Here is a 27,787-nt window from a genome sequence, read left to right as displayed (position 1 = left end):
GGCATACACCAGCAGCCCAGCCCTCCCTGGACCTAGTACCAGCACTGCCGTACAACCTGGCGAAGTAGCGAGCACCAGAAGGGCAGTTGAAGCTGGTACGGTGGCACGTGCAGTAGTGACCCCGTCGCAGCCACCGCAAAGACGTGCCCGTAGAGCCCCTAGAATCCCAGAGGTGCTGGCAAACCCTGATTGGCAGTCCCCAACTTCAGCCGCACCTGTAGTTTTCCCTTTCACTGCCCAGTCTGGAGTTCGGGTTGAGACAGCTCAGATCGGTTCGGCCCTGGGATTTTTTGAGCTGTTCTTGACTGCGGAGCTTTTAGACATAGTTGTGGCCGAAACAAACAGGTATGCCACACAATTTATCACCGCTAACCCGGGAAGCTTTTATGCCCAGCCTTTCCGGTGGAAACCAGTCCAAGTTTCCGAACTTAAAACTTTTCTGGGCCTCCTCCTCAACATGGGCCTGACAAAAAAGCATGAATTGCGGTCATATTGGTCCACGAACCCGATTCATCACATGCCCATGTTCTCTGCTGCCATGTCCAGGGCACGTTTTGAGGCCATCCTGCGGTTGCTGCACTTTAGTGACAACACCGCCTCCCGTCCCAGGGGCCACCCTGCTTTTGACCGGCTCCACAAAATTCGGCCCCTCATAGACCATTTCAACCAGAAATTTGCAGATATTTATACCCCAGAGCAAAACATCTGCATAGACGAGTCCCTGATACATTTTACCGGGCGCCTTGGCTTCAAACAATACATCCCAAGCAAGCGCGCCCGGTATGGGGTCAAATTGTATAAGCTCTGTGAAAGGGCCACAGGCTATACCCACAAATTTCATGTCTATGAGGGAAAAGATCAGACCCTGGAGCCGGTCGGTTGCCCTGACTACCTGGGGAGCAGTGGGAAGACAGTTTGGGACTTGGTGTCACCCTTATTCGGCAAGGGGTACCATCTTTATGTGGACAATTTTTACACAAGTGTGGCCCTCTTTAGGCATTTGTTTCTAGAACGGATTGGCGCCTGTGGTACCGCGCGAACTAGTCGCGCGGGCTTCCCCCAACGGCTCGTTACCACCCGTCTTGCAAGGGGGCAGAGGGCCGCACTGTGTAACGAAGAACTGCTCGCGGTGAAATGGAGAGACAAGCGTGACGTTTACATGCTCTCCTCCATTCACGCAGACACGACAATACAAATTGAGCGAGCAACCCGTGTCATTGAAAAGCCCCTCTCAGTCCACGACTATAACCTCCACATGGGAGGGGTCGACTTCAATGACCAGATGTTGTCTCCGTATTTAGTTTCCTGACGCACCAGACGCTGGTATAAGAAGGTGTCTGTATATTTAATTCAATTGGCTCTGTACAATAGTTTTGTTCTCTACAGTAAGGCTGGGAGAACTGGATCCTTCCTCAAATTTCAGGAAGAGATCATCGAGAACCTCCTGTATCCAGGAGGTTCCGTGGCCCCAACCACCAGTGTAGTTAGCCGTCTACACGAGCGACATTTCCCCAATGTCGTTCCTGGTACCTCAACCCAACAGTCACCCCGAAAAAGATGTCGTGTCTGTAGCAGGAGTGGAATAAGGCGTGACACCCGCTATTTCTGTCCTGACTGTCCGGACCACCCTGCCCTATGCTTTGGAGAGTGTTTCCGGAAGTACCACTCACAGGTACACTATTAGCATAGGGATCATCTCACCAGGACAGGCACACAGGGCTATTAGGGCCCATTCACTCACTGCTGCTGCAAACGTCTCCTTTCACATGGGACAAAGTGCATAACGCACTTCGCCACATCTTTGGGCGATTTGCGCTTTGCACATTGACCCATGGGGAAGGAGAGGTTTGTTCTATAAAGGTAAAAAAAAAAAAAAAAAAAAAACACACACCAGTAAGCAAACACGTTAATGTTCAGTTAAAAAAGTTAAAGTTTATATGTTCTGTTGCAAAGTTAATAAAATTATTGCGTTGCGGCCTGGTTTTTTCATTTATTTTTTTTTTATTTTTTTACCTTCCAGGTGGACCAACCGATTGACTAGCTGCAGCACCGATGTGCATTCTGACAGAAGCATTGTGCTGCTGTCAGATTACACGCAAGTCGGTGTATGCGGCGCTGCAAGACGGGATTTTCTCCTCTGCAGTGACAGATACGTTTGCCAAGGCATACGAGCTGAGGAGGAGGCGGCGTTCCTATGCTTTGGCAAGCACTTTGTAAAAATATATATATATATATATATATATATATATATATATATATATATAAAAATAAAAAAAATAAAAAATCCCGGCAATGATTTATTCATCCACATCGATTGATGTCAATGGAGAAATCTGGTTTGCCAGGGCATACGAGCTAAGTGGGTATGGATGTAGGGCGGAGCTCCTATGTCCTGGCAGACGCCTTTCCCCTCCATTTTTTTTTTTTGGCAGAGATTTTTTCATCCACATTGATCGATGCGAATGAAGAAATCTGTGCCGTTCATTTTTTTCTTTCAGCCCAGAGGCTGAACGGAAAAAAAAATCTCATTACCTGTATGCTCAATATAAGGAGGATAGCAGAAACTCCTAATGCTGGCCATACATGTAATGATTGCGGAGACCCTCAAATGCCAGGGCAGTACAAACACCCCACAACTGACCCCATTTTGGAAAGAAGACACCCCAAGGTATTTGCTGAGGGGCATATTGAGTCCATGAAAGATTTAAATTTTTGTCCTAAGTTAGCGGAAAGTGAGACTTTGTGAGAAAAAAAAAAAAAAATCAATCAATTTCCGCTAACTTATGCAACAAAAAAAAAAATTTCTATGAACTTGCCAGGCCCCTCATTGGATACCTTGGGGTGTCTTCTTTCCAAAGTGGGGTCACATGTGGGGTATTTATACTGCCCTGGCTTTTTAGGGGCCCTAAAGCATGAGAAGAAGTCTGGGATCCAAATGTCTAAAAATGCCCTCCTAAAAGGAATTTGGGCCCCTTTGCGCATCTAGGCTGCAAAAAAGTGTCACACATCTGGTATCGCCGTACTCAGGAGAAGTTGGGCAATGTGTTTTGGGGTGTCATTTTACATATACCCATGCTGGGTGAGATAAACATCTTGATCAAATGCCAACTTTGTATAAAAAAAATTGGAAAAGTTGTCTTTTGCCAGGATATTTCTCTCACCCAGCATGGGTATATGTAAAATGACACCCCAAAACACATTCCCCAACTTCTCCTGAGTACGGCGATACCAGATGTGTGACACTTTTTTGCAGACAAGGTGGGCAAAGGAGCACATATTCCAAAGTGCACCTTTCGGATTTCGCAGGCCATTTTTTACACATTTTGATTGCAAAGTACTTCTCACACATTTGGGCCCCTAAATTGCCAGGGCAGTATAACTACCCCACAAGTGACCCCATTTTGGAAAGAAGACACCCCAAGTTATTCCGTGAGGGGCATGGCGAGTTCCTAGAATTTTTTATCGCAAGTTAGTGGAATATGAGACTTTGTAAGGAAAAAAGAGAAAAAATAAATAAAAATCATCATTTTCCGCTAACTTGTGACAAAAAAAAAATAAAAATTCTAGGAACTCGCAGTGCCCCTCACGGAATACCTTGGGGTGTCTTCTTTCCAAAATAGGGTCACTTGTGGCGTAGTTATACTGCCCTGGCAATTTAGGGGCCCAAATGTGTGAGAAGTACCTTGCAATCAAAATGTGTAAAAAATGGCCTGCAAAATCCGAAAGGTGCACTTTGGAATATGTGCCCCTTTGCCCACCTTGGCAGCAAAAAAGTGCGACACATCTGGTATCGCCGTACTCAGGAGAAGTTGGGGAATGTGTTTTGGGGTGTCATTTTACATATACCCATGCTGGATGAGAGAAATATCTTGGCAAAAGACACCTTTTCCCATTTTTTTATACAAAGTTGGCATTTGACCAAGATATTTTTCTCACCCAGCATGGGTATATGTAAAATGACACCCCAAAACACATTCCCCAACTTCTCCTGAGTACGGCGATACCAGATGTGTCACACTTTTTTGCTGCCAAGGTGGGCAAAGGGGCACATATTCCAAAGTGCACCTTTTGGATTTCACCGGTCATTTTTTACACATTTTGATTGCAAAGTTCTTCTCACACATTTGGGCCCCTAAATTGCCAGGGCAGTATAACTACCCCACAAGTGACCTTATTTTGGAAAGAAGACACCCCAAGGTATTCTGTGAGGGGCATGGTGAGTTCCTAGAATTTTTTATTTTTTGTCGCAAGTTAGTGGAATATGAGACTTTGTAAGAAAAAATAAAAAAAATAAAATCATCATCATTTTCCGCTAACTTGTGACAAAAAATAAAAAGTTCTATGAACTCACTATGCCCATCAGCGAATACCTTAGGGTGTCTACTTTCCGAAATGGGGTCATTTGTGGGGGTTTTCTACTGTTTGGGCATTGTAGAACCTCAGGAATCATGACAGGTGCTCAGAAAGTCAGAGCTGTTTCAAAAAGCGGAAATTCACATTTTTGTACCATAGTGTGTAAACGCTATAACTTTTACCCAATCCATTTTTTTTTTTTTGCCCAAACTTTTTTTTTTATCAAAGACATGTAGAACAATAAATTTGGCAAAAAATGTATATATGGATGTCGTTTTTTTTGCAAAATTTTACAGCTGAAAGTGAAAAATGTCATTTTTTTGCAAAAAAATCGTTACATTTTGATTAATAACAAAAAAAGTAAAAATGTCAGCAGCAATAAAATACGACCAAATGAAAGCTCCATTAGTGAGAAGAAAAGGAGGTAAAATTCATTTGTATGGTAAGTTGCATGACCGAGCGATAAACGGTGAAAGTAGTGTAGTGCCGAAGTGTAAAAAGTGCTCTGGTCATGAAGGGGGTTTCACCTAGCGGGGCTGAAGTGGTTAAGACCACATGTGGGGTGTTTTTGCAGAATCAGGGTAATAAATATTGAGTTTTGTTTGGCTGTTAACCCTTGGTTTGCTACTGGAAAAAATGGGTTAAAATGTAAAATCTGCCAAAAAAGTGGAATTCAGAAATTTCATATCCATTTTCAATTAATTCTTGTAGAACTCCTAAAGGGTTAACAAAGTTTGTAAAATCAGTTTTGAATACCTTGAGGGGTGTAGTTTCTAAAATGGGGTCATTTTTGGGTGGTTTCTACTATGTAAGCCTCACAAAGTGACTTCAGACCTGAACTGGTCCTTAAAAAGTGGGTTTTGGAAATTTTCTGAAAAATTTCAAGATTTGCTTCTAAACCTCTAAGCCTTCTAACGTCCACAAAAAATAAAATGTCATTTTGAAAATGACACAAATATGAAGTAGACATATGGGAAATGTAAAGTTAAAACTATTATATGAGGTATCACTATCTATTATAAAAGTAGAGAAATTTAAATTTGAAAATTTGGGAATGTTTCTATATTTTTAGTAAATTTGGGATTTTTTCACAAATAAATGTGAAATATATTGACTCAAATTTATGACGTACAATGTGTCACGAGAAAATCTCAGAATGGCTTGGATAAGTAAAAGTGTTCCAAAGCTATTACCACATAAAGTGGCACATGTCAGATTTGAAAAAAATGGCCTGGGCAGAAGAACGAAAACTGGCCCAGGGTAGAAGGGGTTAAAGTGTAACTTTCCACATGTCATAGTGACCACATACCTCTTACATCCAGTGACATCTCCTGTCATGTACACCTTATCTTTCCTCTTCTCCTCCATTTGACCCAGACCACCATGACAAATTCTTTCAGCCACATCTCGTCTCTACAGTTTGTAACACAGACACGTTAGATTTCTCAGTTTTTTCATCAACCTCTCATCCTGGTGTCGCCACAGTGTCATCCTGCTGCCACCCCCAATACTGTGCCCGTTGTGCCCCCCAAATGCCCCAGATATTATACTGCTGAAAAAAAAATAGTGACCCTAATAGACATAATTGGGGTCATTTATCAAACTGGTGTAAAGTAGAACTGGATTTCCAAAAGAGCTGTCAAAAATTAAAAGGCGAGATCTGATTGGTTACTATGGGCAACTAAGCCAGTTCTACTTTACACCGGGTTTGATAAATTACCCCAAATGTCTCTATAGTGTCCACAGCAGCTATAATGTCCCCTAGAGACCCGCAGTAATTATACCACCCTCTATTGTGCTCCAGGCAATAATCCCTGTATAGTGTCCCCAAAAATAATAGAATTGCCCCTACAGTGCTTCCCCAATAGCAAGGCTCCCACGCAGTAATTTTCCCCCACAGTGCTCCCACGCAGTAATTTTCCCCCACGCAGTAATTTTCCCCCACAGTGCTTCCACACAGTAATTTACCATACATTGCCCCATATAGTAATTTGCCCCCACACAGTAATCCCACCATAATATTTTCCCCCCGATGTACTGTCTCTTCACATGTCCTCCTGTGAGTGTGTCCCCACCCCCCATGTCCCCCAAAGCTGGCACATAAATAAATAAATAAAAATAAAAGCTAAATACTCACCTATGTCCAGGCGCACCACACACTTCCCTGTGCTGCATCCCGATACAGGTGCGCGCGATGACGTAATTACGCACGACTGCGCCGGGATTTCACATCTGAAGCCTATTACAGTGATCGGCGGCGGGGCAGGGAACTATGCCCTCCCGTGCCCCGCTGCAGTATGTGGGCGTTCTGGTCGGTGTTGGGCCTGGGGCTGCCGACCCAAACGTTTTTCGCCACTGACTGGAAGAAGGCCCCTTTGGTGACGGGGGCCCAGGGCAATTGCCCAGTTTCCCCCCCCCTAATGCCGGCCGTGACTGTAGCAAGCATACAGCGGGTCCACAATATATGGGAACCGGCAGTGTGCAGGCCGTACTGCAGATGCGGACCCATTGACTTGAATGGGTCCATAACCCTCAAGACACAGAGCGGAGGCACAGATCGGATACACACGGAATCACTCCGAAGCACTTCCGTGGGATTTCAGGCCATGCCTCTGCACCACAAAAACATAGAACATGTCCTGATTTTTTGCAGTGCGGACTGTCTCTTGGAGATCACAGACTCATTCAAGTGAACGGATCCGCAAGCGGCGTGCACCCAGACCGCTAATGACGAGGTCCGGCATTCTCTGGCATGAAACCTACACCAGCGGATAAGTGGCATAGATTTTAGTCAACATTTACTACAGAAACCAGGTATATGTCTACACCATACCGTTTAAAAAGCAGCGAGGAGGGTATAAATACACAATTTGCAAAAATATTTTTTTATGTCATTTAAAAAGTTCCAGAGCACCAGTAGGACACAGAGCGATGAGATAGACTGTCATGTGGTCATAATAATCAGAAAAAACAGCTGCACGGTGTGAATTCTGCCTTTAACATGGCTAGCTCACCGGATGCGCAGTTCCTTCAGCCTCCCGCCGCGGTTCCAGGTGTAGGTCACTCGGTACGGTCCCGGACGGCTGCTCTTACCTGGCCTCATGTTCCCAGGGGCTCTAAGGGCCACAGTTGGAGCTCTGGGAGGCAGTTTGGCTGTGGCAGCCTTATGTGGGCCCTGCCTGCAAGAAACAACCAGGGAATAACCACAGGACCTTCTCCACATACAGGTGGGCACAGCTGGCACTTACAGCCCACATACCTGCCGCAGTGCGGGCGCTCCATCCCTCCAGTTCCGGCAGCTCTCCACACACTTCAACATCCGCGCTACACTTCCCGCTCGTTGTCTTGGTCACAAGACGCCTGAAATGCCAGAATGCTGTACAGCGCCATCTGCCGACACCGTGAGGAAGCGCAGGCAGCGTGCAATGAATGAACGGTGAGGAAAGGCAATAGGCGCTGAAGAGATAGGAAAGATAGGATAGACAGATAGAATTACTATTATTATATTAATGTTAACTGGAGCAGTATGACTACAGAGGCATCTGTGTTTACTTGACTTCTCTGTTATCCAGTTCCATAAACAAAATGTAATGGTTTTAACCCCCATTAGTTTGAATGGGTGCCTTTGAGTACCAGTTATGCTCAGTGAAAATTCAAATAAAGATGTGCTCCAGCACTCCATAAAACCTTGCATTTTATTTCATTTTATATATAAAAAAATAAAATAAATCTCAAACATGGTAAAAAAAAAAAAAAGACAGCGTGTCACATGTATTTTCCATGTCACGGCAGTGTGGGAGCAAGGACAGGTAGGGTAGGTACTGATGGTGCACTGTGGGGCCATGTCTAGGACCTTCATATAGTGGCAGAATAGGGGGGCTTCTGATCCGTTGGTGACCAGGGTTGCCAACTGTCCGGAAATTTCTGGACAGTCAGTAAAAATAGGTGACTTTTTTCCTGTGTCCGTGATAAAAATTTTTTGGGGGAGGCTGGTGGTACTTGAGTAGATTATTTTGGTGGTAATTATTATCATCATTTTACAGCTCACAGTAAATGCTGGTAATGACTTCCTATCAGTATACTGAGCTATAGACATGTATTACTTAGAATCTTTATCATTCATTATGGTTTTCCAATTTGTCCGTAAAATATATTGTCTGTCCGTGATTTTGGGATAAGTTGCCCAGAAAAATTCTGGTTGGCAACCCTGTTGGTGACACTCCAGAAAGGGGTAGATGAGGTGAGTGAGTATTTAGGCTGTCTGTGTACTTGCTATATCAGTAGACCACCATGGCAACTACATCTTCTGCTTCCGACGCCATCCACTGTTTAGTTTCCGGCAACTGAGGCTTTCAAAAACAGCTGACCGGTGGGGTACCAGATGTCGGACCCCTACTATTCTGATATTGATGACCTATCTAGAGGATAGATCAGGGATCAGCAACCTTCGGCACTCCAGCTGTGGTAAAACTACGACGCCCAGCATGCACACTTGCTTAACTATTTTCAGAACTCCCATAAAAGTGAATGGAGCATGCTGGGAGTCGTAGTTTCAACACATCTGGAGTGCCGAAGGTTGCTGACTGCTGGGATAGATCATCAATATCTAAAAGCTGGAGAGCCAATGGAGTGCCCAACCGTCCGTAATATGTGCCCGGACCCTTAAAGATATATGCCACCAATGTCTCAGATGAGACACAACCCCTTTAATATTAAATTTCACAATTTTCATGTCTAGAAACCCTTTAGACACTTATGTGAATACAAATAATGACATTTTGGAAAAACCTTTGTCCCAGTTTCCAGATGTACTTCCATGGATGAAGGGATAGTGAAGCTGAGTGGCCCTACGTTCTACACTCTCACACTTGCTCAGGGCTAATACGACCCTATAATATTAATCATAGAGGTGTTTGCTACAAATTCCAGTAGTCGTTTTTTTTATTTCTTCCTTGAAACAATTCCATTTAATATGAAGTGACAAGTGTGGACAGCGAAAAACCAGAACAATGAGCTCAATGTGAAGAATGACGCCGTGACGGGGGATCCCTCAGGAGTGTTGGATCATCGAGCTGAGGCCTCAAAGGGCCGCGGATTATTTTACTTCTCCCATTTTTTTATGGCAAAATCATTCATTCACAATCCTCTCCCATTATTAATAAATGGCGGTATTCATCCTTCAGGTCCGATAAATGAGAAGACGCATTGACCTCAGCTTCCATGTAAACGAAATAACACTCACATAAAATACAGTGGAGAGAGATGCACTTTCTGAAGTGTGAAGTGGGGAGAAGGTGACCCCAATAGGTAGCAATGCAGAAAGTGGAGCCAGCAGGCAGACGTTTGATATTGCATAAATGTCTCAGATGGTATTAACCCTTTAATGGGAACCTGTCACCGGGATGGGTTGCTAGATGGCCGCTAGCACATCCGCAATACCCAGTCCCCATAGCTCTGTGTGCTTTTATTGTGTAAAAAAACTATTTGATACATATGCAAATTAACCTGAGATGAGACCTGTCCCTGACTCATCTCACATACAGGACACATCTCAGGTTAATTTGCATATGTATCAAATCGTTGTTTTTTTCCACAATAAAAGCACACAGAGGTATGGGGACTGGGTATTGCGGATGTGCTAGCGGCCATCTAGCAACCCATGTCCTCAGCTCTATACCCAAAATCCTGGTGACAGGTTCCCTTTAAGTTACTAGTTCAGTCTGACAATGCGGCCAAAAGACAAGAACAGGTTGTGCATCCCTGGTCTAAGAGATCAATTTTTTTGGTTTCTGTTCTTCTGGTGGCGCAGAATAGCAGAAGAGTCAACACAGATGTGACCTCAGCCTTAGGCCTCTTTCACACTACAGTATGTTGCATTCAGTGTTTTGCGTTCCGTTTTTCACGGATCCGTTGTTCCGTTTTTTGCTTCCGTTGTGGTTCCGTTTCCGTTCCGTTGTTCCGTTCCGTTTTTCCGTATGGCAAATACAGTATACAGTAATTTCATATTAAAAATTGGGCTGGGCATAACATTTTCAATTGATGGTTCCGCAAAAAACGGAACGGATACGGAAGACATACGGATGCATTTCCGTATGTGTTCCGTTTTTTTTGCGGCCCCATTGACTTGAATGGAGCCACGGACTGTGATTCTCAGCCAAATATAGGACATGTTCTATCTTTTCAACGGAACGGAAATACGGAAACGGAATGCATACGGAACACATTCCGTTTTTTTGCGGAACCATTGAAATGAATGGTTCCGTATACGGACCGTATACGGAACGCAAAAAACGGACCGTATACGGAACGCAAAAAACTGTAGTGTGAAAGAGGCCTAACCCATAGTGACAATGGTCAGTGCTCTCCCTATGGCCTGGTTACAGGGAAACTTTTCATACAGCCCCAGTCCAAAGGAATACATTGGGGCACATTAACCAAAGTGTTACCGCCTGTTTTCAGGAGTAAAAAGCCTGTTTCCGACTGTCGTATTATTTAAGTCTCATTTACAAACTGATTTGGTGCCAGTTTTGGAGATATTTGTGCCTGTTGTGCCTATTTTGAGTTTTAAGACCGAATCAGAAGTTTTGCGCCTAATTTTCATCCTATTTATGTAGATGCGCCTTATTTTGTGCCAGATTTAGGGCTCTTTCACACAAGCTGGAATCAAGCTGTGAGAGAGATCGTGTGGTCTGTACTACAGAAGCGTACGGCATTATCATGATTATAATGCTGGGTGACCCTTTTGTTATGGAATCATACTGACAGCTTTATGTCAGTATAAGGGCTCATGCACACAAACGTTTTTTGTGTTCCGTATACGGGCTGTATTTTGATTCCCTATACGGTCCGTATATGGAACCATTCAGTTCAATGGGTCCGCAAAAGATGCAGACAGCACTCTGTGTGCTGTCCGCATCCATTGCTCTGTTCCATGGCCCCGCAAAAACTACGAGGCATGTCCTATTCTTGTCCGTTTTTTCGAGCAAGAATATTAATTTCTATAATGGGCCTCCTGTTCCATTCTGCAAATTGCGTAAGGCACACGGAGGGCATACTTTTTTTGCGGACCGCAAAAAACGGCACAGTCGTGTGCATGAGCCCTGATTCTGTGGAAGTGAGGTCAAGCAGAGGCACACAGCATTGTCAATCATGATAATTCCATGCGCTTTTGTAGTGCAGATCGCACAATCTCTCTCTCACACAAAGCGTAATTTGCCCAAAGGACACTCGAGGGCTGGCGTACTTTAATGTCTCTGTTTTGAGTGGTGAGTTGCGCCACCATTTGCCAACTTTCATGGAGACGTGTGCCAAAATTCTGTGCATACTAATGTAGGCCAGTTTTAGTGAATATGAATCTGTCTCATAAGAAAACGACCACTAGAGGTCAGACTTAAACAAAAAAAGACAAACTAGATTTATTAAGCGATAATAAATGAGGTGCAAATTGAAGACTCCATAAAAAAATAGGCGAACATAGTAAATGTGCCCCATTGTGTTAACACTTTGTAGATGCACAGCATAGGAAGTTTGGGCAAAACCCAAACCTCAACCCAGCACCATGGTTTTCAATTTGGCTATAGCCAAAAGCAATTACATTGCCAATGGTCACGGTAGTAAGGCTAGGGTTACATGGTGGCATGTGTTGCGCCAATTTTTTTTTTTTACTGATAATCAATGTTGCCGCACTGTGACATGCTGCCACTACGATGCAACATTTGCACACAAAAGGAGATTTTTGTATAACTTACCAGTAAAATCTATTTCTCGCTCTTTATTGGGGGACACAGGAACTATAGCCATGTCCTCTAGGAGGTGTTGACACTAGATAAAGCTGTTAGCTCCTCCCCTGGCAGCTATACCCCCTCCAGCCTGGAGAGAGAGCTTCAGTTTGTGTACACGCAGTAGGAAAAGCAAGCCAACCAAGAAAAACCATGGAACGCCAACCATGTCAAAGGACCCAACGGGGTTCAAACCAGCAACTGCCCAACTGTGGCCGGACAACAATACTGGGTGGGTGCTGTGTCTCCCAATGAAGAGCGAGAAAGAGATTTTACTGGCAAGTTATACAAACATCTCCTTTTCTCGCCCATATTCATTGGGGGACACAGGAACCGTGGAACGTTCAGGAGCAGTCCACGGGGAGGGACAAACCACAGACCCATGGAAGCAAGGGTCCCTGCTGGTACCGAAGAAACTGCCGCCTGCAAGACCAAGCGGGCTAAGCAGCGGCCGCCGATGCATTAGGCTGCTTTCACACTAGCGTTCGGTATTCCGTTCGTGAGCTCCGTTTGAAGGAGCTCACGAGCGGACCCGAACGCAGCCGTCCACCCCTGATGCAGTCTGAATGGAGGCGGATCCGCTCAGACTGCATCAGTCTGGTGGCGTTCAGCCTCCGCTCCGCTCGCCTCCGCACGGACAGGCGGACAGCTGAACGCTGCTTGCCGCGTTCGGGTGTCCGCCTGGCCGTGCGGAGGCGTGCGGATCCGTCCAGACTTACAATGTAAGTCAATGGGGACGGATCCGTTTGAAGATGCCACAATGTGGCTCAATCTTCAAGCGGATCCGTCCCCCATTGACTTTACATTGAAAGTCTGGACGGATCCGTCCCAGGCTATTTCCACACTTAGCTTTTTTTTGCTAAAATAATGCAGACGGATCCGTACTGAACGGAGCCTCCGTCTGCATTATTATGGGCGGATCCGTTCTGAACGGATCCGCCCGAACGCTAGTGTGAAAGTAGCCTAAGAATGCACCTAGTAAAATTTTGTGAATGTGTGTAAAGGAGGACCGGTAGCCACGTTACACAACTGCGCAGCCGAAGCGCGATGCCTCAGAGCCCAAGAAGCACCCACCGCTCAGTGGAGCGAGCCATGACACCTAAGGGCGGAACCCCGCACGGGTGCGGAATGGTACAGCATTTGCAGACCGAATCCATCGTGCAATTGCCACCTTGGAGGCCGCCAATCCCTTGCGTGGAACCTCCGGATGACAAAAAGGGGTTCCGTACGCCGGAAGGGACTGGAGGCTGCCAATAATGATCAGAGCCCTGATGTCAATGACGTAACTCCCTTCCCTAGGGAGTGAAGGAGAGGGACAGTGAAGGAAGGACAATTTCTACATTGATGTGGAAGACATAGACCACCTTCGGGAGAAAAAAGGAATGGGCCAGAGAAACGCCTTATCCTTGTGAAGACCCAGGAAGGGTTCTCTGCAAGAGAGCGCCGCCAACTCGAACACCCGTCTGATGGATGTGAGAGCCACAAGAAAAAAAACTACCTTCTAGGACAGGAGCCGGAGAGCGATCTCCCCAAGGGCTCAAAGGGAGAAGACTGGAACGCTGAGAGAACTATATTCAGATCCCAAGGCGGCAAAAGACGTTACGGAGGAACCGTATGTGCCACTCCCAGAAGGAAAGTTTTCACGGGCACCGGGGGAACCAAAGGACGCTGTAAGCTGCCCCAGGATTGAAGCGCCAACACCTGACCCATCAAGAAAACTAAGGGCTAAACGAAGGTCCAACCCTGATTGTAAAAGGATAGGACCGTGGAGAGAGAAAAAACGGAGTGAGGGAATGTCACGGTTTTCACAGAAGTCCAGGACCGCCAGGTCCTATATTAGATCATGGGCGGTGCAGGTTCCCGGCCTGAATATAGTGCGGATGACGTCTGCTGAAAAAACTTTTTCCACATCAGGATGACGGTATCAATAGCCACGCCATCAACCAAGACCCTAAATGCCGATGCAAGACCGGACCCTAAAAGAAGGTCGTCTCTGAGTGGCAGTGATCAAGGGACATCTTCTAGAAGGAGAACGATGTCAGCGTACCACGCGCGACGGAGCCAAACCGGAGCCACTAGGATTTGTCGGAATGCCCTCCATCTGATGCTCCGTAAAACCCTGGGTAGGAGAGAAAAAAAAAAAACATGTAAGGAGGGAGAACTCCCATCAAGGAGATGTCAGGGAGTCCATGTCGTATGCTTCCGGAACTCCTGCTCGGGAGAGAAGGTGGGGAGCTTTCGTGTAGATACCGTTAGCACCCCCAGACCAATGAAAGGAGTCCCTATAGAAGGAGGGATGTGGAGGGCGCCACAGCCCACCAGTCGGGACCGGAGTGTGTCTGGAATGGAAGGCCACCAAAAGAATACCCCATGCAAATGCAGATAAGGGAAGGCAGTAACATAGGAACTACCAAGGCATGCGGGGTGTCTATTAACCATGATCCAGAGGAGGAAAAGGACAGGGGAAGAATAGGCTAGGTCCAAGCCCATTTCCCGTCTGAGACTGGCACTATACAGAAAGTAGCCAAGGATTAAGTGGCTGCACAAAAAAAAAACTCTGCCTGAGGAGGAAGCCAGGCAAGGGGAGTCACACTGTATTGCTAGCCCCATCCCCAGCAGAGAAGGGGGCCACCCGAAAGGGCCACCGAACACAGTGCTAGAAGAGTCCATCACCTGATGAAAGAGCTGAACAGACAGAACCCAAGTATGAAGTGGTAACGCAATACCGCTCCCACAATAGTAGCCAGCGCTTGCCCTGTCAGCGCAAAACTGAGGGGGAGGCCTGAGACTATCCGTAGAAGCCACGTACCATACCGCCCCAGTTTAAGTAGAGCAACCTTAAAAACTCTACCTGGAACGGCGCTGAACAGGAGCAACTGCCAGGGTAGGGCCCCTACCTGAGGGGATGTCCCACTGCAGCGACCACGAACTCGAGCATTAGCGAAAGGCTGCACCAGTGGAGAACACGCTGTAGCTGCTACTAGAGTGCCAGCATAACCACTTTCCCAGAGAAGGAGGAGTGGTGGCTAGAAAATACAGTTAGTGAAGCACTTGACTCGCTGGAACGTACTCACCATATACAGTGGAGGAAATAATTATTTGACCCCTCACTGATTTTGTAAGTTTGTCCAATGACAAAGAAATGAAAAGTCTCAGAACAGTATCATTTCAATGGTAGGTTTATTGTAACAGTGGCAGATAGCACATCAAAAGGAAAATCGAATAAATAACTTTAAATAAAAGATAGCAACTGATTTGCATTTCAATGAGTGAAATTGAGTGAAATAAGTATTTGAACCCTCTAACAAAAAAAGACTTAATACTTGGTGGAAAAACCCTTGTTTGCAAGCACAGAGGTCAAACGTTTCTTGTAATTGATGACCAAGTTTGCGCACATTTTAGGAGGAATGTTGGTCCACTCCTCTTTGCAGATCATCTCTAAATCCCTAAGGTTTCGAGGCTGTCTCTGTGCAACTCTGAGCTTGAGCTCCCTCCATAGGTTTTCGATTGGATTAAGGTCCGGAGACTGACTAGGCCACTCCATGACCTTAATGTGCTTCTTCTTGAGCCACTCCTTTGTTGCCTTTGCTGTATGTTTTGGGTCATTGTCGTGCTGGAACACCCATCCACGACCCATTTTCAGTTTCCTGGCAGAGGGAAGGAGGTTGTCGCTCAGGATTTCACGATACATGGCTCCGTCCATTTTCCCGTTTATGCGAATAAGTTGTCCTGTGCCCTTAGCAGAAAAACACCCCCAAAGCAAAATGTTTCCACCCCCATGCTTGACGGTGGGGACGGTGTTTTGGGGGTCATAGGCAGCATTTTTCTTCCTCCAAACACAGCGAGTTGAGTTAATGCCAAAGAGCTCTATTTTGGTCTCATCAGACCACAGCACCTTCTCCCAGTCACTCTCTGAATCATTCAGGTGTTCATTGGCAAACTTCAGACGGGCCTGCACATGTGCCTTCCTGAGCAGGGGGACCTTGCGAGCCCTGCAGGATTTTAATCCATTGCGGTGTAATGTGTTTCCAATGGTTTTCTTGGTGACTGTGGTCCCTGCTAATTTGAGGTCATTAACTAACTCCTCCCGTGTAGTTCTAGGATGCTTTTTCACCTTTCTCAGAACCATTGACACCCCACGAGGTGAGATCTTGCGTGGAGCCCCAGAGCGAGGTCGATTGATGGTCATTTTGTGCTCCTTCCATTTTCGAACAATCGCACCAACAGTTGTCACCTTCTCTCCCAGCTTCTTGCTAATGGTTTTGTAGCCCATTCCAGCCTTGTGCAGGTCTACAATTTTGTCTCTGACATCCTTGGACAGCTCTTTGGTCTTTCCCATGTTGGAGAGTTTGGAGTCTGCTTGATTGATTGATTCTGTGGACAGGTGTCTTTTATACAGGTGACTAGTTAAGACAGGTGTCCTTAATGAGGGTGACTAATTGAGTAGAAGTGTCTAACCACTCTGTGGGAGCCAGAACTCTTAATGGTTGGTAGGGGTTCAAATACTTATTTCACTCAATGAAATGCAAATCAGTTGCTATCTTTTATTTAAAGTTATTTATTCGATTTTCCTTTTGATGTGCTATCTGCCACTGTTACAATAAACCTACCATTGAAATGATACTGTTCTGAGACTTTTCATTTCTTTGTCATTGGACAAACTTACAAAATCAGTGAGGGGTCAAATAATTATTTCCGCCACTGTATGTGCAATGGTGTACACACTACTACTGATGCGGACAATATCATGACCGACTGGAACAATGGAGGCCCATGGAGATGGACGTCTCTAGGACACAAGTGATGCTAGTAAACCCCCTGAGAAGACAGAGTTAAAATCATGCCCAAAACCAGCACCAAAGGAACACAGTGAGGAATAGCCACCGTAAACACTGGCGGCACTCAAATAGCACTAGAGTAAGAGTACCGGGCACCGTCGAGTACAGACTGTTGCCATGCCCCCTTGTGAAATAAGCGAAGGCACCTAGAGCCGTGGTGCAGTTGAATTGCCGTATCTGAAGATGTCCAGTTATTTCCCCGCTAGTGGATCACTTGCAAAGGGGGTAAGGCAGGCAGGAAGCACAGTGATGTGCAACACTCCGCCTATGGAAGGATAGCGCGACAGTCGGACTGTATCCAATGGTGGTGCAATTACCCTACCTATGGAAGGTGGAATGCGTACGGAGTACTTAAGCTAGTGGTAGGGAAAATACCCCACCTAAGAAGGGGGGTTAATGCCCCCGGCGAGAACTAGTGCATATGGCGAGTCCTGTACCCTGTGGGAGTGCAATTAGCACCTGAGTAAGGGGGTAATGCATACAGCACACCTTGTAACAAGTAAGAATGTAATCGCTCCACTTATGGAAGGAGCTAATGAATACGGCAGGTACTGAACCCAGTGGAGATGCAATTCCGCCACCTACAGAAGGGGGAATGTATACATCCAGCACTGAAACCAGTGTTAATGTACTTAGTCCACCTATGGCAGGGGACAATGTATAAGGTCAGTACTGTATCCCGAAGTAGTGCAATTACTCCGCCTAAAGAAGGGGGTAAAGCCTACGACAAGTGCTGCTGGCCACCGTAGACGCAATCTTAGGAGATTGCTACGGATTCAGGTCAGGGTCTGAATCAGTGATTTCCCCCCCCCCCTCGGACGGACCCACTCCTGTGTGAGAGGGTGCGCCTGAGCGTGACCCGGGGAGGAAGGGAGGGGGTGTGGAGATATTCGAGAAGATGACCTGCTGTGGTCCGCTAACGTGCAGGTCTACCTCTCAGAATCTCGCCCCTTGCAGTTGCGGACTGCGCAGGTGAGGGCTTATCAACCAAACTACCCAGGGGTGGAATGGGAACAGAGGTACTGTATAAAATTGTGCAGGCTGAGAATTATCAACCAAACGACCCGGAGGGTGGAGTGGGAACAGAGGTCCTGTATAAAATTGCGCCAGCGGAGAATTATCAACCAAACGACCCAGGAGGGTGGGAATATCAGGTCCCTTATGAATACGCTGGTGGAGAATTATCAACCCAACGACTCCGGAGGGTGGATTGGGAATTCCAGAAGTTCTCCACTGTATGGCGCAGGTGGAGAATTATCAACCAAATGGCCCGGAGGACGGATTAGGAATCCTGCAGAGATCCTTCACTGAATTGCGCAGGTGGAGAATTATCACCAAACGACCCCGGAGGGTGGATTGAGAATTCCAGAGGTTCCCTTACGTCCTAACCAGTGGCACAGATGGGGTATTCTGCCCCTGTGGACTGGTTAGGACAGGTGGAAGTTTTAATGAACAATAAAAAAAAACACTGGCATGCACACGCCCTCCCTGCCCCCAATAAAGAGTGGCGTAGCCCTCATGCTATTGTGTTTTTTTCTGTCCTGCGGACAGGACGGGACGGGTGGTGCACTCCCCCCCCCCTCCCTCGGGTGGAGAGAGTGTATTTTTTTCCCCTTTGATATTTTGTTCCCTTTGGGAACTAAGCCGCTCCCCCTATGCGGCCTGAGGATGCGGCATGTCTCGGGCCTTGGACTAGTTTCCGCTCCTGCGCTGAGCCCTATCACGATTGGGCTTACCTCTTTGCCAGGTGGTGTGGCCGGGGTAGGAGCGGGAGCAGCTGGAGCGGCAGTAGCGGCGTCCGCATGTTCGGCTGGGCGCCGCCATCTTGCGGAAGTGACGCCAGGTGACGTCACTTCCGGGTTTTTCTCCGGAGCACTGCAGCGCGGCCGGGGTTGTTTTTTTGATTATTTAGGGCCGTGGGGGGCCTTTTGGATGTTCAGGTTCCCTCTCTGGGGTCCATAATTATATTTTGGTCATTTTAGACCAAGTTATAAACTTTTAAGATTACCCCGCCCCCTTTGTGGGCGGGACTTTCTTTTTGGCGCCTAAACAACCTATTTAAACTTGGTGAAGCTCCAGGTTCAGTCTCCTGGAGCGCAGCTTGCTGTCAACCTTGAGTGTGGTTTGGTGCTAGAGAGTTTTGCTACCTCTGTGCTGAAAATCATTGTTTCTTACTATAAGAGCTTGCTAGGATCTTCTGGGTAAAGATCCTGAAGCTTGCGATTAAGCTCTGTTTTCTTGAATTTTGCTAAATTCATGTTTCTTTTAATTTTCAGCCATGTCGTCTACCGGTGACGGAGAGCGAGAGCCCGGCAGGAAATCCGCGGGCAAGAGGCGCCACCTGCAGTGCCATGACTGCCAGATTGTCCTGGAGGACTCTTATGATTTCTCCTGCTGCCCACCCTGTAGGGCCAAGTCACTCCCCCAGTTGGAGCCATCTGTCCACGACGTGGTTGATTGGGTGAAGGGGTACATGGAGTCCAACATGACCCAGGTCAACGCCTCCATACAGGAACTGAAGAGTGCCCTGGTCGCCAAGCGTCATCGTCCCTCCTCCCCCCATCGTGCGATGGAGGTCTCGGGGGGTCAGGAGGCGAGGGAAGGTTCCGCCTCCTCCTCGGACGAGGAGGATGGATTCTCCTATTTTTTCCCGCTGGAGAAGGCCCAGCGGCTACTAAAATCCGTCCGGTCCGGGGACCAGGACGTTGACCCGGGGGAAGCCTCATCCTCTGCCTCTAGGGGGCCTAGGGCCTTTAAAGCGGATGATTCTCTCCTATCTCTGATAAAAACAGAGTGGAGAAAGCCAGAGAAGGGTCCAGTGTTGACCAAAAGGTTCAAGGCCGTGTTTCCGGTCAAAGAGGATCAGGTATCTTCCTGGGGGCCTGTCCCGAAGGTGGACATGGCGATTGCGAAATTATCCAGGAGGACCCTGATCCCTTCAGACGACGGGTCAAGTTTGTTGGATCCAATGGACCGGAAGGCGGACTGCGCCCTTAGGCGCGCCTATTCCTCGGCCTCCGCCTCAGTCGCGATTGCGTCGTCCGAAGTGGCGAATTTTCTGAAAACAAGGTTCTCCCAAATTGAGTCTGACCTGGACCATGGGGTCTCTAGGGACGACATTCTGGCCTCATGCAAGACGGCCAGCCTTGCCATTGATTACTTGTGCGACGCAGCTCCACAACAACTGAAGCTGGCATCTAAGTCTATGGCCCTTTCAACCGCGGGCAGGCGTCCGCTTTGGTTGAAACCCTGGAAGGCCGATACGACCTCAAAGCACAATCTTTGTGCCATGGCGTATGAACCCAGCAAACTTTTTGGTGCAGAGCTGGACCAAATAATGGAGGGGCTGTCGGACAAGAAGGGCAAGTCCCTTCCCCAGCAGTCCTTTCGTGGTCGGGGCAAGGGGTATGGTTCCAGAGCGGAACCGCAACCCAGACCCCAGAGGAATTGGGGTTCCCGTAGAGGAGGGAAATCCTCTCGGGGTTCTAGACCCCCCAAGAAGTCCTCGGCGCTCTGATTACGGGCCTCCTCGAGGCTCTTGGTATTTAGCCGGTCTGACTGGAAATCTCGGGCTCCCTTCTCCCCACATTCCCGTAGGCGGTCGCCTACAACACTTTCTACCTTGTTGGCAGGATCATATCCAGGACAGTTGGGTCCTGCGTGTAATTTCTCAGGGCTACCTGGTAGACTTGAGCAGTCGGCCTCTGGACAAATTTGTCCAGACAAGGCTTCTTCCCAGCAACAAGCAGAAGATTCTAGAAAGTTACGTACTAGAATACTTCCAGAAGGGGGCCTTAGAAGAGGTTCCTCTCCAAGAGAGGGGAACAGGTATCTACTCCCCAGTTTTCCTGGTACCCAAGAGTACCGGAGGGTGGAGAATGATTATAGATCTGAGGTTCTTCAACCGTTTCATAAGACAAAAGAAGTTCCGTATGGAAACTATCCAGTCAGTGACCAATCTTCTTATGCCGGGAGATTTCTTGGCAACCTTGGACCTCAAGGATGCTTATCTCCATATTCCCATCCATCCATCCTGGGTCCAGAAGATTCTTAAGGATCGCTGTAAACATCGGGGGGGGGGGGGGGGGGGTCCTAAAGCATTTTCAGTTTGTGGCCCTCCCGTTTGGGATTTCTTCAGCCCCACACACTTTCACCAAAGTGGTGGTCTCTGTGGTGGCCGCACTAAGACTTCAAGGCTTGAGAATAGTTCCATACCTGGACGACTGGCTCCTCAGAGCTCCTTCCCAAGCGATCCTGTCCCAACACATCCAACAGGCTGTTACATTCCTACATCAGTTAGGATGGATAATCAATTGGGACAAATCCCAACTTCAACCAGCCACCTCAGTAAGGTTCCTGGGGTTCATGGTGGATTCAGTCAGGATGACGATTCATCTCACTCCCGAAAGAAAGCAATCCGTACAACAGACAGCCCATTCCCTCTCTGTACCAGAACAGGTAACAATTCGAACGTGGATGAGGATGTTGGGACTAATGTCTTCAACCGCAGAGGCGGTGCCTTGGGCATTATCGCATCTACGTCCGCTCCAGTCGGAAGTATTAGCCAAGTGGAATCACAGTCCGGTAGGACTCAATTCCGTGCTCTCCCTGCCTTACAAAGTCCGATCCTCTCTGAGGTGGTGGTCCCACCTCATGGACGGCAAGTCCCTGATCCAGCCCTCTTGGATCATACTTACTTCAGACGCATCCCTAGTAGGCTGGGGTGCGCATCTTCAGGACAAGACAGTCCAGGGGACTTGGACACCTCAGGAGAGGTTATTGTCATCGAATCTCCTGGAGATCAGAGCAATCAGGCTAGCTCTTCTTCATTTTGCTCCCATCATTCGAGGGAAGGCAGTGAAGGTACAGTCAGACAGCATGACCGCTGTGTTGTATATCAACAAGCAGGGAGGCACGAGGTCACAAAGTCTCCTGAGAGAGATAGGGATGATCTTGGATTGGGCAGAACTGAACCTCACCCACTTATCAGCCGTTCACATTTGCGGAGTTCACAATGTGATTGCGGATCGCCTGAGCCGAGGTCTTCCAACCGGAGAATGGTCACTTCATCCAGAGGTCTTCAAGGAGATAACACTCAGGTGGGGCATGCCAGAGATCGATCTCATGGCAACGAGGTTCAACACCAAGGTGGAGAGGTATTGCTCCCTTTACAGGGAGGACAACCCGGTGGCAATAGATGCACTGTCAATCCCATGGAGGTTCAGGCTGGCCTACATCTTCCCTCCAATTTCCTTGATACCAAGGGTCTTGATGAAAATCAGGCAGGACCAAGCGTCAGTTATCGCCATTATCCCATACTGGCCGAAAAGAGCTTGGTTTACCCAACTCCTACAGATGAGTCGGGGTCAATTTCTGAGGCTTCCCCTAGAGAGAGTACTGGTGTCGGGGGGCACCCAGGTCTCCTCAAATCTTCAAATGTTCAACCTGACAGCCTGGAGGTTGATCAGCCCCTTCCAAGGATAGAAGGGCTATCGGGGTCTGTCTTGAGAACCCTGGAGCACTCCAGATCAGAAGCTACCAACAAGGCCTACTCCAGAATCTGGAAGATTTTTTCGTCCTGGTGTTCTAGGCATCAGCAAACATCCGCTGAAGCTTCCATCCCGATGATCCTACAGTTTCTACAGGACGGTCTGGACAGGGGGCTATCACCCGCTACCCTTAAAGTGCAGATCTCAGCTATCTCTGCTTGTCTCAACAGAGCTGTTTCTCAAGACCCCCTTATCAAGAGATTCCTGAAGGGAGCCTCAAGATTAAAGCCTACAGTAATCAGACCCATCCCTGTTTGGGATTTATCGGTCGTGCTCAGGGGGTTATCATCTCCCCCCTTTGAGCCCCTAGAGGAGGCGGGATTCAGGTTCCTAACCTGGAAGATCTGTCATGGTCTTACCTTCTTACTGTTCTCCTTCATTTGACATGTGCTGGCGGCCATCTTGGTTTCTGGGTTTCTTGTAGCCTCCCACCCTGCGGCTTCTCCTTCCCACTGGGAGGAGCTGGATGCCTAGCTCATATATATAGGAGGTCTGTGGCTTCAGTTCCTTGCTTGGTCCTCCTGTGTTCACATGCTTCTAAGACTGCTGCTGCTTCTGGTTCCTGATCCTGGCCTTGTCTGACTACCCCGTTGGTTCCTGATCCTGGCTTCGTCTGACTACCCTGCTGGTTCCTGATCCTGGCTTCGTCTGACTACCCTTCTGGTTCCTGACCTCTGTCTACGCAAGACCCTGCTTCGGTTTAGCCATCCGTTTGGACTTTTGCTTACAGCTTGATTTTCAATAAAGCCTTCTTATTTCCACTTATCTCTTGTTGTACGTCTGGTTCATGGTTCCATGACATTAGGACCAAGCCATGAATTTTGACAGTACAGGGCCATCCTCGCTACCTACGCTGGTTGCCAGACTTGATCAGCAGGATCACCTGTTGGGTCGGTTCGCTGTGGCATTGCAAACCCTGCTTGAACGCACGGCTGATTTCGCTTCCGTTGCCGATGGGTCGGTTGTCGCTCCTGGGCCCGCTCCTACTGCCGCTCCGGTTGTTGCGCCAGAGTCTACCCCGACACCTGTTGCTGCGCCTGCGGTGTCTCGGGGTATGACCGGTTCTGCCCCCCTTCCACAGCGCTTTGGGGGAGAGCCAACTCAGTGCCGAGGTTTCCTTAACCAGGTGGGCATTTATTTCGAGTTGCTGCCACATGCCTTTCCTACTGAGAGATCAAAGGTGGGCTTCTTGATCTCGCTGCTCTCGGACAAGGCCTTGGCCTGGGCCAGCCCTTTATGGGAGAACAACAATCCGGTGGTTGCCGAGTTTTCCGGTTTTGTTGCTTCTCTTCGGAAGGTATTCGATGTGCCGGCTCGTGCTGCCTCTGCTGCGAAGCTCCTTATGTCCATCAGACAGGGTTCACGATCCGTAGCTGAATACGCCATTGAGTTTCGTACCCTGGCAGCAGAGGTGGGCTGGAATAATGAGGCTCTGGTCGCTGCTTTCTCTCATGGTCTCTCGGATGCCTTGAAGGATGAGGTTGCAGCTAAGGACCTACCAGTGGAGCTTGAGTCTCTTATTTCTTTCCTGATTTTGATTGACACCAGACTCAGGGAGAGACCTTCCTTTAAGGAGAGCCTGCGGAGGTCTTCTAACAGATTGGCGCCTACGTTTGCTGTCCCACCCGTGCCTCCCTCTCCTCCCACGCCTCCTGGGGATGACTTGTCTGGGGGTGAACCCATGCAGCTGGGGTTTGCTCGCCTGTCCGAGGGGGAGAGGGTACTCCGGAGACGCGAGGGCCGATGCATGTACTGTTGTTTCGGTGGGCATTTTCGGTTGGCATGTCCGAACCGTCCGGGAAACGCTCGCACCTGAGATCCTGTCGGGGGCAGATCTTGGGTGGAGTCTCCTCGTCCCCGGTTTCCCGTGTTGACAAACCACTGATCACTGTTGTCCTCTCCTGGGTCGGGGGCTCGGTGACGACCCAGGCGTTGGTGGACTCTGGTGCTGGTGGTTTGTTCATTGATAGTGTGTTCGCTGCCGCCAATTCCATTCCTCTGCAGCCTCGAGGTTCCCCACTGGCTCTTGAGGCGATAGACGGCAGACCCCTTCTGCCGCCACACGTGACTCATGAGACCCTTCCAGTGGGGATAGCCATTGGTGCCGTTCACAGAGAGTCGGTCTGTCTCCAGGTGATTTCGTCTCCACACTACTCGGTGGTCTTGGGGTACCCCTGGCTCCAGAAGCATAATCCGACTTTCGATTGGAGATCGGCCGAGATCCTCTCGTGGTCACCGCAGTGTGGGGCTAGTTGCATCCATGGGCCTGTCAAGTTGCTGTGTACTTCCTCGGACTCTCTGTTGCCTCCTGAATACGAAGAGTACCGGGATGTATTCGATAAGGTGCGCGCGGTTGCCCTACCTCCGCACCGCCCATACGATTGTGCCATAGAGTTACAATCTGGTGCCGTTCCTCCTCGTGGCAAGGTCTATCCACTGTCGGTAGCGGAGAATGAGGCCATGGAGGAGTACGTGAGGGAGGCGCTTTCACGCGGACACATTCGCAAATCCTCGTCCCCGGCAGGGGCTGGATTTTTCTTTGTGAAAAAGAAGGGCGGTGAGTTGAGGCCTTGCATCGATTACAGGGGTCTCAATCGCATCACGATCAAGAACGCTTACCCGATACCCTTGATTTCCGAGCTGTTCGATCGCCTCAAAGGGGCCACGGTCTTTACCAAACTCGACCTGAGGGCGGCATATAACCTGGTAAGGATCAAGGCGGGCGATGAGTGGAAGACCGCGTTTAACACCAGGACCGGTCATTATGAATCCTTGGTTATGCCCTTTGGGTTGTGCAATGCGCCCGCAGTCTTCCAGGAATTCATCAACGATGTTTTCCGTGACCTGTTGCAGCAGTGTGTGGTGGTCTATTTGGATGACATCTTGGTATATTCTGAATCCATGGAGGCCCACATTATGGATGTCAGACGAGTGTTGCAACGGTTACGAGAGAACAGGCTGTTCGGTAAGCTTGAGAAATGCGAATTTCACCGATCCCAGGTAACCTTCTTAGGTTACATCATTTCCGCTGAGGGGTTCTCCATGGATCCTGAGAAGGTTTCGGCTGTCTTACAGTGGCCCCAGCCCAGTGGTCTCCGTGCCCTGCAGCGCTTTTTGGGCTTCGCCAATTTTTATCGGAAGTTCATCAGGGACTTTTCTATGCTAGCCAAGCCTCTCACGGATCTGACCAGGAAGGGCAGTAATTTCCAGGTCTGGCCGCTCGAGGCCATCCGAGCTTTTGAGGCTCTAAAGTCCGCCTTTGTGTCGGCTCCGATTCTGTCGCATCCCAACCCTGGGTTGCCCTTTGTCCTCGAGGTGGACGCGTCTGAGACGGGAGTAGGCGCCCTTCTGTCTCAGCGTAGAACACCAGAGGGTCCTCTGCTTCCTTGTGGGTTTTACTCCCGGAAACTGTCTTCCGCGGAGTGCAACTATCAGATTGGTGACAGGGAGTTATTGGCCATCGTGCAGGCCCTTAAAAAATGGAGGCACTTGCTCGAGGGTTCGGTGGTTCCGGTTCTCATCCTGACGGACCACAAGAATCTGACCTACCTTTCTGAGGCCAAGAGATTGACACCACGTCAGGCCAGATGGGCTCTGTTCTTGTCACGTTTTAATTACGTGGTCTCCTACCTACCCGGTTCCAAGAACATCAGAGCGGATGCCTTATCACGGCAGTACTCCGAGCTGTCCGGGGAGGAGTCGATTCCGACTTCGGTCATACCTCCAAATCAGATCCTGGCCGCCATTCGCACCAGCCTGACCTCTCCCCTGGGTGAGCAGATTTTGGCGGCTCAATCTGGTGCTCCCTCTGGGAGACCCAACGGCAGGTGTTTTGTGCCTGAGGAGTTGCGCACTCGGTTGTTGCGAACCTACCATAACTCCAAGGCCGCGGGGCATCCTGGAAAGAATCAGCTGTCCTGGGCTGTTTCATGTCTGTTCTGGTGGCCTTCTCTACGTTCCGACATCGCCGCATATGTAGCGGCATGCTCCGTTTGTGCCCAGAGTAAGTCCCCTCGGCACCTTCCGTTGGGCCTTTTGCAACCCATAGCCACCGGGGAGCGCCCATGGTCACACCTGGGGATGGATTTCATTGTGGACCTCCCTGCATCCCGAGGCCATACGGTCATTCTCATGATTGTGGATCGGTTTTCCAAAATGTGCCACTGTGTTCCTCTCAAGAAGTTACCCTCTGCACAAGAGTTGGCCACGATTTTCGCCAGGGAGGTCTTCCGGTTGCACGGTTTGCCCAAGGAGATTGTGTCGGATCGGGGGAGTCAGTTTGTGTCCAGGTTCTGGCGCGCCTTTTGCTCCCAGTTGGGGATTCATCTCTCTTTCTCCTCGGCCTACCACCCTCAGTCCAATGGGGCCGCAGAACGATCCAATCAGGCCTTGGAGCAATTCCTTCGTTGCTATGTCTCCGATCACCAAGACAATTGGGTTGACCTCCTGCCTTGGGCTGAGTTTGCCAGGAACACGGCGGTGAACTCTTCCTCTGGGACGTCTCCCTTCATGGCCAATTATGGGTTCCAACCTGCCGTGTTACCGGAGGTATTCTCTCCCCAGGATATTCCGGCTGTGGAGGATCACCTTTCCGTCCTACGTGCTTCTTGGGTACAGATCCAGAGGTCCCTTGAGGTCTCTGCGCAGCGCCAGAGACTCCAGGCTGATCGCAGACGAGCGCCCGCTCCTTCCTACCAGGTCGGAGACCGTGTATGGCTGTCCACCCGCAACCTCAACCTTCGAGTGCCCACTCCCAAGCTGGCGCCTCGCTTTGTTGGTCCCTTCCGAGTGCTTCGCAGGGTAAACCCGGTAGCCTATGCCCTTGCGCTTCCTCCTGGCATGCGGATCTCCAACGTGTTTCATGTCTCCCTGTTGAAGCCATTGGTGTGTAATCGTTTCACTTCCTCGGTTCCTCGGCCCCGTCCGGTCCAAGTGGGCAATCGTGAGGAATATGAGGTGAGCAATATCCTGGACTCACGCCTGGTCCGCGGTCGGTTGCAGTTTTTGGTCCATTGGCGTGGTTATGGTCCAGAGGAGCGTTCCTGGGTTCCCTCCGCAGATGTCCATGCTCCTGCTTTGCTCCGAGCCTTCCACGCACGCTTCCCTCAGAAACCGTTCCTTACTCCGCGGAGGAGGGGCCCTTGAGGGGGAGGTACTGTCATGGTCTTACCTTCTTACTGTTCTCCTTCGTTTGACATGTGCTGGCGGCCATCTTGGTTTCTGGGTTTCTTGTAGCCTCCCACCCTGCGGCTTCTCCTTCCCACTGGGA

The 27,787-nt window shown here is 48.9% G+C and overlaps 1 protein-coding gene across 3 annotated transcripts in view; it reads right to left on the bottom strand.

Moving 5' to 3' along the window:
* SFI1 (SFI1 centrin binding protein) overlaps positions 1–27,787 on the bottom strand; it is a 131,880-nt gene that overhangs the window by 71,772 nt on the left and 32,321 nt on the right. For all 3 annotated transcript variants that reach the window (XM_044275464.1, XM_044275465.1, XM_044275466.1), the window contains exons 2-3: positions 7,613–7,809; positions 7,368–7,532 (exon numbers count right to left, since the gene is read on the bottom strand). In XM_044275464.1, the coding sequence (XP_044131399.1) occupies positions 7,368–7,532; positions 7,613–7,635 (188 nt within the window). In that variant the 5' untranslated portion in view covers positions 7,636–7,809. The remainder of the gene's footprint in view (positions 1–7,367; positions 7,533–7,612; positions 7,810–27,787) is intronic.

Source organism: Bufo gargarizans, chromosome 1 (genome assembly GCF_014858855.1).
Source record: "Bufo gargarizans isolate SCDJY-AF-19 chromosome 1, ASM1485885v1, whole genome shotgun sequence".
NCBI classification, from domain to species: Eukaryota; Metazoa; Chordata; class Amphibia; order Anura; family Bufonidae; genus Bufo; species Bufo gargarizans.
Note: the sequence above shows the minus strand (reverse complement) of the source record. Positions and strands in the feature narration are given on the sequence as shown.